Source organism: Athene cunicularia, assembly GCF_003259725.1.
Source record: "Athene cunicularia isolate RWA chromosome 27 unlocalized genomic scaffold, athCun1 chr27_part1, whole genome shotgun sequence".
NCBI lineage: Eukaryota > Metazoa > Chordata > Aves > Strigiformes > Strigidae > Athene > Athene cunicularia.
In genome coordinates, this window is record NW_020799138.1 from 2451363 (window position 1) to 2465634 (window position 14272).

The 14272-nt window shown below is 41.8% G+C and overlaps 1 protein-coding gene across 1 annotated transcript in view; it reads right to left on the bottom strand.

Moving 5' to 3' along the window:
- Positions 1-8807: 8807 nt before the first annotated feature.
- The window catches only part of SLC35B1 (solute carrier family 35 member B1), a 9252-nt gene continuing 3787 nt past the window's right edge, over positions 8808-14272 (bottom strand). The window contains 3 exon segments of the mRNA XM_026864612.1: positions 8808-13207; positions 13522-13808; positions 13916-13919. Coding sequence (XP_026720413.1) covers positions 13155-13207; positions 13522-13808; positions 13916-13919 — 344 coding nt within the window. The 3' untranslated portion in view covers positions 8808-13154.

Consider the following 14272-nt stretch of genomic DNA (forward strand, 5'->3'; position numbering starts at 1 on the left):
GTCTGGAGCACAGGTCTGCTGGGGAGCGGCTGGGGGAACTGGGGGGGTTCAGTCTGGAGCACAGGAGGCTGAGGGGAGACCTCTTGGCCCTCTGCAACTCCCTGCCAGGAGGGGGCAGAGAGGGGGGATGAGTCTCTGGAGCCAAGGCCCCAGCGCCAGGCCCCGAGGGAATGGCCTCAAGCTGCCCAGGGCAGGGTCAGGCTGGCTCTGAGGAAGGATTTCTGTGCAGAAGGGGCTGTTGGGCGTTGGAATGGGCTGCCCAGGGCAGGGGGGAGTCCCCAGGATCCTTGGAGGAGTTGAAGAGTCGGGCTGAGCCAGTGCTGAGGGATCTGGTGGAGTTGGGAACTGTCAATGTTGGGTTCATGGTTGGACCAGAGGAGCTTCAAAGTCTTTTCCAACCAAGATGATTCTGTGATTCTGTGTAGCATGATGTCAACTTGCTCCCCACCCCTGCCTCCCCCAATTCCTTTGAGGGTTGGACTTTTGTGTAGTTAAAACCACAAATGGGTTTTCTCCCTTCTTTCACTTCAGGCTGTGTCCTGGGCCACTGCAGTGCGTCGATCACCAGTGCTTGAAGAATGGCTCACCTCTCTCTGCACAATGTGAACTTCTTGCCAAGTTTGAGAATGATTGGTGAGTTTTTCTCAAACCCACAGCATTTATTTTAACCTTCTGAGAAAAGGATTGTAAAGCAAACATCCTTTACACCTGTCATTCAGGGGCCTAGATCAAAAGTTTAAGGGAGACCTTATAGACCTTTCAGTACCTACGAGGGGGTTATGAAGCAGATGGAGCCAGGAGTTTCATATGGCGGGAGGATGAGAAACAAAAAAAAAAATGACTTTCGACTAGATAGAAGAAACTTTTTCATCATGACCATAGATGAAGATTTTGACAGGTTGCCCAAAGAGATTATGCAGCCTCTGTCGGAGGTTTTCAAGGCCTGATTAAATCCCTGAGCAACCTTGGCAGATCTCATAGGTGAGATGCTTTGAGCAGGTCGGACCAGGTGACATCCCGAGTCCCTTCCAACACAAATCATCCTGTGATCCTAAGATCTCGTTTATGTGTGGCTCTTCTAATTTGTAATGGTTTGCAACCAGGGGAAGCAAAATTTTCATTGTTGGTAGTCGTTAATTAGTTAAATGTTTGTGGAGAAGCTTATCCAGAGCTAGCCTGCCTTTCCTGCCAGGTTCAGTCTCACGTTATAGTGAATCAATACAATTACACACAAAGCACCCCAATAACCACACGAGTCAGGTTGCATAATACATACCACAGCTACACTTCTTTAAATGAAAGATGCAAAGTCTTCTTCCCTCGTATTTCACTCTCTCAGATGAAAAAATGCTGCTTCTCATAGCACAATTGGTCCTGTGCACTAGGCTGCCACATTTGTCCACTACCGACTCAGAGAATATTGCCTGGTTTATTGCTAACATTTTCTGCAGTGTCCTGGGTTTTCCTGGCAAGTATCTCATCCAAGTCATGACCAATTCTTGGACCCTGCTTCATTCCTTCATTTCACAAACTGCTGCCCATGGTGACAAAACAGCAGGTAATGCTGCATTGTAATGAAGAAATGCCATAAAACTGCCTCTTGGGAAGTACAGAATTGGTATTAGCATTCCTAGTCTGGCTACACATTTCTCCTAGAAACTCATTTTCGTACCCTGTCCATTATTCTGGATTTTGTATTCCCAATATAAACTGTGGATTTTTACTGATGTGTTTATCCTCTTTAGTTGAAGTACAAAAAGAAATTGCAGCACCAGTTTAAAAAAAAAAAGAAAGAGATTCTCCCCTCCCCTCCCTTATATCTCTTAGGCTGCGGACTCTATACAAGGGTTTTCTAGATAGAACAAACAGAAAAGTCTCCTTTAATTCAACACTGGCCATGTCTTGCTTAGCAGTAGGGAGGTCAACCTCTTTTACAGTTTATGACGTTCTCCTGCTCAAAATTCTCTTGTTCCCAGGAAGTGGAAAATTAAATTGGGTATCTGTGAAAATGAAGATCGAATTTCACCTCTCCTCCATACGATAAAGTTATTTAGGGTCAGTTCTACCCTCCTCGGTGGCGGATAGAAGTGAAATACTGTCACTTATTCTTCACAATCCCTATCACCTTCTGTCTTTAATACAATTCTTTAATAAAATTACAGGACAATTCCTAGGTGCGGGTGCTGCTCGAACCTTGAAAACTTGCCTGGGGATATGCTGATGTGTGTGTGTTTTGACACTACTGTGCATGTGAGAGCACCAAATGCTCAAATGCGTTCACTTTGGGTATAATTCTCAGTATCGTCTGAATGATAAAAGACAGGTCGTGGTTTTTTTTCTGCATGAAAAGAACCAGTAAATGGTAATGTACATATAGGTTTGGAGGTGTTACTTTGGTGCATATATAAGTTTGATTTTATGTGAAGCTGATTAAACTGATGTCCGTGAAAGAGTTGTGTGCAAGAATTTTAAATAGCTCCTGCTCTTTAATATTCACTTCCTCTTTAGTTTTAATTATTTTGTTCCTACGTTTTCCCTTTCAATTTACTAAAAATCTAGAAATGTAATTAGAGAGAGGCTGAACTCGGAAAAAGCTGCCAGCATTTCTACATCATGATTAAATATATCAGCCATCCCTTTAGTGAGAGACTGAAAAACAGGATTCTCATAATTATCTCCCTGTTATCCAGGAAAGAATCTGCAACACGTACGGATACAGAGTTATTGAAAATGCAGCACTAATTAAAATCTCATATAGGAGCCTGATGATCAGGAGAGTATGAAAACACAGTTATTTAATTATTTCCTGTATTTGCTATCTTTGTTACAAAAACAAACAAAACCCTTCTAAACAAAACCCATCTCCAATCACTGGGGAGACTTAATGAGGCTTTTATAGATGCAACAGTCACACAGACCTTGGAAGCTGCTTGATTCACCTCTCCTTACACCAGTGAGACATCTATATATCTCATTTTCCATATGTAACACAAAAGGAACGCTGTGGTATATTCCCAAACAGTAACGGAATCATTCCTTGGCTTGAGGATATGGTTAACTGTTTATTTTAAAATTAAGGCCTAAAAAGAATCTTGATATTATAGCCTTTTATGGTTTCATGGTGAAATAGTAATATTTGTGTTATAGCCAGTTAAAAATCTAGTATCTAATACGTTATCCTTCCAATCTGACTTCTGCCAGGGTATCTCCATCTTGAAGATGTCATGCTCTCACCTAGCCCAGCACAGAGCCTACGTTATTATTTCTCTTGTCAGAGGAGTCTAAGCTTTGGCACTAGCAGAGCACGCTAGAGGACAATAACTGCTGATATGGTTTGTGATGAAAGGAAAAGCTTCTGAGATACTGGCTTCTTTGAACCACGTAAGTCTGAGCATCCTCCAGGGAAAGGCAACTGGTGAGCTTTTTGAGTTTGCATCCCTTTTCCTCAAAATTTAATTTGCAACAGAATAGCAAGTACTAATAAGCTAGATACCGAGTCCAGTATCCTCACTTTTCCTTCACTATAAATTAAGTAATCTTCAGCGTTGCATGGAGTAGGATGGCAAGTTAAATATTACCTATCTTTTAAAAGTATAGAGAAGTTAAGCAGCTTAGTCACATTTTAAAAAAAAAATAAATTTGTGAAACTGGTTGCTTCCCAGTTTCAGAGCATAAATCCAGAGAGGAATTAGGTGGATTTTACACATCCAGATTCAAAACTATGACTGAAAAGAATTATTTTTCAACAGACATATATAAAATTACAGGTACCCAGATTTTTCAGGCACTGCCCTTTCTGACCTGAAGGTTCATTGAAGCGTTGCCAGGTTCAGGTTATGCGTGTGCTCAGAACTGTCATTGCCTGAGCGCTTTGGCAATTAGCTCCCCCCTTCCTTCCTTTGGATCCAGTAGCACCTACATCCCTTGGAGCATGAAGGGGTAAATTTGCTCTAGTGCAGCCACCACATACACAACAGCATTAAATTCAGTAGAAACCACAGTAACAACCAGCACTTCTGTGAGAAAGTGCCTGCTGGCAGTGGTGGGATAGTCTCCTTTTACACATACAAACCATTCCCAGGTCTGAGCTTACTGCTAGGCATGTTTTCTTGTCAGAATTTGCTTTCCTGACTTCAGAACGCTGTAAGATAACTTAGTCATTGTTGTGATTAAAAAGTGTTTTTACTTGTGAGAAAACAAACACGGTTTAAAAAATCTTGACCTCTTTTGGAAAAACTCTGACTTGAAGATTTTAATTGCAGGGAATCTGTTCATAGTGCTATTTTTACATGTATTGGAAAAGTACCAAAGCTAATTTTTTAGAAGAGGAAATTATACTTTAAAATGCACTATTGTGAGAAAGTGACTCCCTAATGTCTTTGAGTTGGTGCTTTGTTTCTCGTTAGAAGCATCTCCTGTCTTCCCTGATGAGCCTGCTCTTGTTTTCAGTGCTGGTTTGCTTTAAGATGCTTTTGATCCTGTATTCATTAAAACCTGATCCTGCTGCTTCCCACCAGCCCTAATGGTCTGTGAAATTATTTTCCTTTCTCCAAGACACTGTTAACTCTGCTAGCACCTGCAGAGTGGAGGAGCTCAGAACATTGTCAAAAGTCCTCTGATTTATTCAAACCAGCTTTTCTCCACAAACAAGAATTAATCTTCAATATTATCACAGCAATGTTCCTCAGTGGAGAAGTGGGAATGGACTGCAACAGAGTCTGAAGGTTTTTATCACTCCTGTTTTCCCCTTCTACAGGTACAGAGAGATAATTGGACAAAAGACTTGAAAATCGAGGGTAAGATTCACTCTGTATAAGAGTATGGAAGTATGAATGAGCATGAAGGGCTCAAACAGCTGCAAAAATAATTTTTTAAAAAAAGTAAATCAAGTAAGAAAAAAGTAGGGAACAACAATGAAGAGAAGTGATGTAGAAAAAAAAAACAACCAACCAAACCATAAAAATGCATTTTCAGTCTGGACCTCGCAGGGAATAACAGTTAAGGGAAAGGCAGAGTTTTTAACATATCCACAAACTAATAATTTTTCACTCAGCATCAAGATTTATAACTTGATGACCGTTTAGCCTTATTCTATTTTTTAATGCTGGTGGAAAAGAGGAGAGCTCTCCAAATCTGTACTTTCAACACAATGATAAAGATTAATATTAGCTGTCAATGTGTATTTTATCGCACAAATTTTAGCAAGTATTATGACTTAAATATTGCTACTCCAGAACATTCTTTCAGAACTGAACTGCTTAACGTAAGAGCTAATCAGTCCTTTGGTTTTGCCTTCTCATTAGCAACGTCCTGGCATTAAGTTACTGCAACCAAAATGGCAGTAATGAGTATTCAGATGTTTAATTTCATTTCAAGACTCACTCGGTTATTGCCTAGAAAATTGTTTTCTAGAACAGGGATTTCAAAACCAAGCGTTCAGGAGCCATGATGACCAACAAAAAGGAAGGTTGTCCATGCAATATTTTGGTCCTGTTGTAGAGAGCTGTATGCTGCAGTCTTCAATTGCACGATCCCATTATCTTGAACCTGATTTCCTAAAGAGACAAAGCTTATGTTGTCGATGTGTCTATCCTCCTGCCCTCAGTGACTTCTAATTCAGCAGCGTTCTCCAACGGAATTTTAAAAAAAGGAGTCACAAAGTTCATTGTGTTCTACCACACTCCGTTAAAAGTAGGGGTTGGATAGAGAAAAGGGATCTTCCCAAGTGCTCCAAGACCTTACACACCAGTTTCATAAACGCATCCGCGTGGGGTTAGAAACTCTGTGAATATGCCGTGGCGAGAGCTGACATGGGAACCACAATCAGCCACAAACCTCACATCTGGAGGAAACCAGGCACTGCTGATTCCAGCACTTACAGAACCTTTTTTTCACTGGACTGTGCTGTCCCTTTCTGTGACTGGGTAAGTTTATACGTGATTAAATGTTATATATAAAAAAAAAAAGTTATATAAAAAATGTTAAATGTTATATAAAAAAATGATTAGATGTTATATAAAAAAAAAATAAATGTTGCCTCCTGTACCTGTATGGTATGGGTACCCAAGCTTTATGTAACTCACACTTCCTAAAGTATTTACTGACTGCAAAATTAATTCATTTCTTCCTGGGCATTTCCTCAATGACCAGATAAGAGTGTTTTGCTGCTTAGAAATATCAATGAAGCCATCTTAACTGGTACCCCTGTGACTTTAAGTGATAATACTTCATGATTATTATATACATCTATATTAGACAAGAAGGGAGAAGAGAATCTTAGAATTTATCAAACCAGGGAAAATAAAGCTTATGTCAAAGCTCCACACTAACTTAAAAGTGCCCAACTTGATATATCCCGTGCCTCATTATTTAGAGAAGATGGTAATTCAGTTGTATTTAGTGTGTTCAGACTGAGTTTTCCATCTCCCCAGGGGTGGCTGTGAACACTCCCCTTTCTGCAGATCTAGTCTAGCTGTTCGTACAAAAATAAAAAACTTACTAATCGTTGAAATTCTTTGGGTGACTGGATTGCCACACGGGTCCTAAGGCAGGGGCAGAACCTGCTAATCCAAACTGGTGGTGTTTCTTAATCCCAAAACAAGGATTATTTTTTTTTTTTCCTGCCACACTCACTGTTAAACTAATTAACAAATTATAGCCTATCACGTTCAATGACCGAGATCTCTCAAGACCTTGGGAGAATGTGACGCTGTAATTCTGAGAATAAACTAAATCAGAGCAGGCTGCAAATTTGTCTGGAAAGCAGCCTCAGCTCCTCAAAGCTGATAAGGACTAAGAGAGGCAGCCTTTGCCTGGAAAACCATTTGCATTGTTCTGAGAAGTGATTTTTAGAACTTCAGCTAATGAATGTCAGGCAGTCATGCTGCCAGAGGACACAAATTCAACTCTACTTTTTCCACTTCCTCAGAAACTGGAGACAGTGATCCCTACTGTTTTGAGTGTACTTGAGAGGGTTGAGATTTTTATTGCTTTGCAATGTTTAATTTTAGGTGGGAAATCGTCCTTTGGAGGACAGTTTTCTGCTATCAGTGGGAAGAGGCCATTACAGACAGGCCTGGTATGCCCTCTGCTCGTGTCCCAGGGCTGCTGCAAGATTCCTTAGTGTCGTTAGACTGGCTATTAGAAAGGAGAAACTGCAACATTTGATTAAGCAGTGTGGGGTGCTGGTGCCACCTGCAAAGCAAATCGCAGTGTACGAGGGCTGTTATGGAAATCTGTCCTTGCTGTCCCCAGAATTATGGATGCCTGTTAAACTATTTCATTTCATTCCCATTTTCAAGTTTCAAACAAAAGACTCAGCACTCGTTCCAAGCGATGGAAGGTTTCCATGACTGACCTGGCTGGATTTTAACTTGTATGGATTTTTCAGCATCTGGTCTGTGCTAATAGAACCGCTCCTGGGAATGCCTGATGCTGCACATCCCTGCTGCTCGTGGAGGCACTGAAGACCTGGTAAAGAGCCTGAACTTACTTCCAGGAAAGAAAAAACATACCACCACCCGCCCTGACTCTGGCAGGCTGGTCCCTGCACTCTCCTATCAAAACATCTCTGCTGAATGAGTCAGGATATTTCAACGAGTACTGTGTATGAAAACCATGCTGTCTTCTGAACAATTTTTTTTTTTTTCTTCAACACAGGTTAATTGCTGATTAAAAACTTCAGAAAGAGGCTGTGGGCTTACCAAAGTAGCTGAAATGTGATGATGAAGAAGGTAGGAAAAGCATTCTGGATCCTCTATATGCATAAATATACTGCAAGAATGAAAATGACATTGCAAGCACTGTGGAAAAACACAGGAAGAGAAAGGAAAAAAAAAAAAGCCATACGGCCATTTTTGCTAGTTTAATTCTGAAGCCTTAAATGCAATCTTCATCATAATTTTTTTTTTTTTCCTTAAAATATTTAAACCAAATACCTCATTCCAGTGTGACATAGAGCAACAACTGACTGTCTCAGTTTCAGTCTGAGGCAGTTACTGGTTTTGCTGTTCTTTACTTGCATTCCTGGCTCGCTGTTGCTGCAGTTCTATTACTTACAGACTGTAAATTGATTATTATAGAGTATCTATTTCAAACGCATCTCCTGCCCCTATCAGCCTTACAAACTTCCTACTACTAGTCAGCATAAACCTACTACATGCTGAAGTGGGACTCTAAAGCTAGCACATCTTTTCCCTGATGGGTGCTATTTTGATTCTCATGTGCTTTTCAGTCCACGAAATCTGTTAGGAATTCCCGTTTCCTTTGCAAGACTCTGGAATCCCACAGGATAAACTCTGATTTATTTTATTTTTTATCCTCTGATGCGGAAAAATCACCAACTTTTAACCGAGTGGCACAGCATAAATCTTAGTTGTTCTTGAGGAATCACCATTAGGGTTGGGTTTTTAATTGGTATCTTCAAGACTGGCAATTCATTGATTTTAATAACTTCCTTATGCCTTAAATTGTCATTTGAGTGTGAGTCTTTACTATCCTCTGACCAGAAAATTATCAGTGTTACACAATTATATCCCCCCCCTACAAAATATACACGCACACGCTATCATCTACCTTATTCTATGCACTCTCTAAACATTTGGGTTTTTTTTTTTTTAAACATCTGCTGATGGAGTTGCAGAAGGAGCTCGTAAAAACAAGGAAGATGAAAGGAAAAGGAACACAGCTGCCAAGTTTTCCCCCCTGTGGATGCCTTGCCTCAGTTAGCTATGAAATAAAACTTCACCTTTCTTAGCTGATACATCAACGAGTTCCTCCTGGAGGGACAACAGGCACAAACACTGCAGCAATGTAATCTGTTTATTCTCCTCTCCCCGGAACCTCCAAGAACTGACAAGGTTCCTAGGAGAATTCTGGCAGAAATGTTTTCAAAACTGTCGACTGTGACGCCAGTGGCTGCTGCTGTGCAGGATGCCAGCTGCTTGTGTTACATGACGACATGAGGACATGCAGGTGTGCACATACTTCTTTATACTGATGCTATTTGTAACGGAGGCCGTTCTGCAGAAGAGATGGGGATTGTCTTAAATCTTCTAACGACTTTGCTTCAGCTGACGGTCAAAAAGAAACAGAATAAAAATGGAGGAAGACCTCGATTTCCACATTATGTTTTTACTGTAAGCACAAAGACTCTAGAAGTACAGTTATATCGCTAATTAAACAGGAACTGCTTTTTTGGGTTGTTTTTCTCCTTGTATTTCTTGAAAATTACTGAAATAAGGGTTCCCCCTGCTGGTAATTGGCTGAGTCATAGACGGACTCAAGGTTGGGACTCTGGAGCCAACAAAAAGTAGAAGAAAATGGAATCTCCTCATAACTTCTCAGTCTAACTCTCATGTTTTGCATTTGCAGGGCTTTGTCTAAGGCACTTAATTAACTAATCTCCCACTCAACTGATTTCCCTTCCTCTTCTACTCAGAGAAAGACCAGTCACATCTGTGAAGGAAGGAACAAACACAAGCGTTCCCTTTAGTAAGTCCTTGGTAAGTCAACCCAAACTCCAAACATGACCCAGTGGGTGTTCAAAGCACCTCCCGTCTTGGCTGCGAAGGGCCACGTTTGACACTTTACAAAAACTTTTCATTTTGGAAAATCTGGCATTATTTTCTGGGAAAGACAGACAGATTAAGCACACAGGACTAAAAAGAACAAGGTAGTGCTTTTTATTTAACTAGATTTGCACCCTTTAATAAACTGGAGAATATCTAGAAAAAAAAACAAAACAAAACCAGACAAACTGAGTTGTAGCAGAACTGGTAAAGCCCAGGCTGTTGGTGGAGACCCGGGGCGCTGTGCTTTAATTCCCTGAAACCTCTAAAATGTTTATAGGTGCACATGCTACCACGGAACGCTTCCTTCTTTCAGTAAGCAAACTATAACTTGCTAGCAGTAGTTAAGAATTCCTTTGCACAGCCATACCCTGGGTGTTCCGCAGTATCTGGATAAACTAGAATAAGTTCTGTCAACACTTTGTTTGTTACTAATCTCTCACTTGAAGACAGAAAGCCTTTCCTGACACTTCACCAGAAATTCACGCATTGCCTCTGAAGACACTTGAGCTGTTTATTAAAAAAAAGAACAAAGCCAAAAAAACTATTAAACAGAATTATCCCTCTGCAAAAGGTGCCTCGAAGAGGAGCTACCATTTCTCATCGGAAAAAGTAACACAGGAGATGAAAACTTGATTGGATCCTAACCCAGTTCCTTTGGAGTTTACTTGTCTTTATTTAGAGACAGCTGAACTTGAACAGCGACATACACCACAAACCACCAGGCAGGCTTCTCAAAATGTGGTAACCAGTCTGTCACTGGGGAGAGGTATTGCAGCAATCCTCCCGACAGCTCAGGGCTGGGGACCTGCTTTGTGGCAGCGTTGTTCAAACTGTCCAAGAAAAGCCAGTGCTGATTTGAAAATAGCTTCTTGAATTGGTTTTGTAGCCTCCTCTGGGATCTTGCAGTACATGAGGTCTGGAGAGAAGACAGCAAGCTGTCCAAGGAAATCCAAAGGATTCAGACTCAAGGTAGGTACAAAAGCTGCCTTTGTTTTAAGAAATTCGTATTGACTAAGAGTCAGAGGTGCAGCAAGAACCAAGTTGGAGCAATACCAGGAATAGGCTTTAGAGCTAAAGTGGGTCAAGGGAGCCTGCAGCAATCAGGAGAGAGAAAATCTCCTTTATTTTCTTTCTTCTTGGCAGACTGATCTTTAAATCTGTGCTCTGAATACAGACAAGTTGAAGATATTGGTAAAGACAGATCTTGGCTTAGAAAATAGACCTTGGGAAGCTCCCAACTTCATTCTCTCTGCTGGTCCTCTAGGCTGCTGCAGCGTGGGCAAGGGGACAGACCTGGGGCTTTGAGCAAGTTCCCTTGAATCTACAGTGGCTTCTTTTCAGTGGTTAAGAAGAGAATTAACAAAGTCTTTGTTTTTTCGGTTGGTTTTGTGGTGGTTTTTTTCTTTGTTTTGGTGGTTTGGGGGTGGTGTTCTTTTCTTTAAGACTCAGTTTCTTCTAAAGCTACACCTAGACTTGGGGCGAAAGGGGGAGAAGAGTTCAGAAAAGCAGTCTCTGTACAGAGAAAAGGCAATTTGGCTTGAGATGCTGTAAATAAAAAGGAGATCACCGATAACAAACGGACAGCACAGCGGAGAAAGGCTGCTGCTATCTCACTCCCTCAGTTTCTGATCATCTCCTTTCTCAAGAGCTTTAGCCAGTATAGAATTATTGCTATTAAACAATTCTGCTTCTGTGGAATCGAAACAGAGCTAATTCCCTTTTGATCTGTAGCACACTCGCTAGAACAGACTAGTTTGTTACAGCAATGACTCAAATATTCTGAACAGGCAACCTGTTTGAACAGAAATTCCAAGATTATCACAAGGAAGTGGACGGTTGAGGGAGTAAGTGATCCATAATGCATTTTTCAGGTGTTTGTGTTTGCACAGTGATGTGGGAGCTGGGTCTAATCCTAGATTACTAATTTAATAGAAGGGAAAACAAGTCTGCAAAATGAATAGAATTGAGAGCTCGCCTAGAATACTTCTGCTGCTTTTGGTTGCTGAGTTTGAGACTTGATTAAGTTTAAGATAGTGCTGAGAGAGAGAGGAACACAAGTCCTATAAAAAGAGAGCAAAGATAGTTTTATGATTAAATCACCCAGAAGATAATTCTTATCTCTGCCACAGCGTTCATGAACAAGTCATGCAATTTCTCTGCTCCCTTTTATAAAACAGAAATAGTAGTCATTACCTTAGAGATACTGGGAAGTGTAAACTGTCTTCAGGGAAGGGAGAATCTCCACGCAGTAGCAGATGCCAGCGCGGAGTGTTTGTCAGGCAGCACTCATGGAGTTAAGTCACAGAAGCTTTTACTTCAGGCTTCTCTACTACTGAGGACATGTTTGTTTACTACTTATCCCTTGACCTTTAAGACAATGGAAGTTAGCAAAGAGGTGAAGGTGACAGAGAAAAACCCTTTAACAGCCTCGGGTTTAGTTTTGCAAGGAACGCGTTGTTTGAGGAGAACTGTAGGATAGTAAGATTAATGAAAACCAAATTTGTGGCCAAAAAAGTTGTAAAGAAACGCTGGAGGGGTGGAGGAAGCAGGGGATGAGAGAGAGAGACTTACAACGGGCGCTCAGGAGAGAGATCAAGATCCCATCTGGAGGGGCAAAAGGCCAAAGCCACAGAACAGATGGAGACCAAGCGACAGCTGGTAGAAACATGCTTTCATGTGTAAAGTTTGCTCTTTGGAGAATTTTGCTCTCCAACTCTGAAGGCATCATTATGGTAATAACTCCTCCCAGTACAACACTGGGGAGCCAGCCTGTGCCCAGGAGCGGGTGTTCCAAGGCTCATCGTGATGGTGGTTAATTAACGAGGGCCCTTTCAACGTTTAGAAGCCCTTGTCACACAACCTTGGCATGGTTTTAGCAGCAGAGGGTCCCCTTCCTTCATTAGCGGAGGGGATGAAAAGAATTCATTTGGGCTCCACTGGTTAAACAGGTTTCCTGTAAACTTTGACATATGCCAAGAGTTGCTTCTGGTTTAGAAGAGCTGGGGTGAAGGATGTGACACATCTCGGTGGTCACACACGTGACCTTAACGGTAGAACGTCCAACTGGCTGCTCCACCAAACCAGTTCTGGAAAAACCATACGAGCAGTCAGAAAATAGGGTGGTCTTCAACACCAGCCTTTAATCCAGGGATCTTTCCAGGCCACACCAAAGAACTAACATAATTCTACAGCTAGTCCTCTCCTTGGAGGGAAGTGTGCTGTTTCTCCCCAAGATCAGCCAACAATACTTAAATTAAAGTTCTGGAAAAGTGGCCATTGTATCTTTTTCTTTAATAAAGATATGAACGGGTTTTTTTTTTTCCTGTTAAGGCAAGAATTTCATCCTGCTGCTAGGATCTAGTAATGCAGCTTTGATTACAGGAAAAAAAAAAAAAAAAAGCTTAATTACAGTTAAAACTAAAGTATTACATTTTTAAGACAATTTAGAAATAAAAAACTAAAACAAAAAAATCCAGACACTCCCCTTCTGATTACCTATCCTGAGTCCAGTTTCATAACAGATTTTGAGGTACAAGACAATAAATTAAAAGTTCATTCCAACTGCAGAGATCAACCATTTCCTCAATGCGATGTCTTCTTCACTCCCTTCCCAAATTTGGCATCGAGTCCAAGGCCTGCAAAGAGACAAAATAATCTGTGTGCACAGAAAATATCTTCAAGTTCTTCCTACAAACATAAGCCAAGGAACTCTGTGAAAAAATCAGCTTAACAGCACCGATTTATGAACGGTCAGAGGCAGCGACTTCACCAGTGTGGGGGGAAAGGAGCACGTAGATCTGGTGGAAGTCACGTTCCCCTTTCCCTGGTACTAACACACTGTTCCAACGAGTATTCTAATATTTTTTTTTTTTTTTTGACCAGCATCTTTTGTCAGCTCTCCTTTTCTTAACAGGGGCCAGGCCTCAGGTGTTTTGCTTCTCAGACTTACCCAAGAACACCAGGACTGTCCCCACCCACTGCGTGGTACTGATGGGGTTGGCAAACAGAATGACGGACGCTAAAATGGTGAAGAACTTGCGGGTTGTGGTGATGATGGAGCAAGTCAGAGGCCCGAAGTATACCACAGTCATGAAAATAAAACTCTGTAAAAAACAAACAAGGTGCCTTCCGTCACTCGGACTGAAAAACAGTACAACATGGGTCATATTTTCAGGTGAAAAGTCATCAAGCCAGAGAAACGAATCTTACTTCAAATCCAGATTATTTACATACAAACTTAAACCAGTTTTACCCCAAAGGCAGCCTGTACAGAAAGCAAGGAACAGCCAAAGTGACAGAAAGTGAAGCTGCCTCACTCTGCTGTCTCCCAGCTGGGCAAACACATCCCTGCGAAGGCTGAGTGACAAGGGAGGTGTATTTGGCCCCTCACCCCAAAAAGACCATTGAATGACTCGAGCGTGGCCAGAGAAGGGCAACGGAGCTGGGGCAGGGTCTGGAGCACAGGTCTGCTGGGGAGCGGCTGGGGGAACTGGGGGGGTTCAGTCTGGAGAAGAGGAGGCTGAGGGGAGACCTCCTGGCCCTCTGCAACTCCCTGCCAGGAGGGGGCAGAGAGGGGGGATGAGTCTCTGGAGCCAAGGCCCCAGCGCCAGGCCCCGAGGGAATGGCCTCAAGCTGCCCAGGGCAGGGTCAGGCTGGCTCTGAGGAAGGATTTCTGTGCAGAAGGGGCTGTTGGGCGTTGG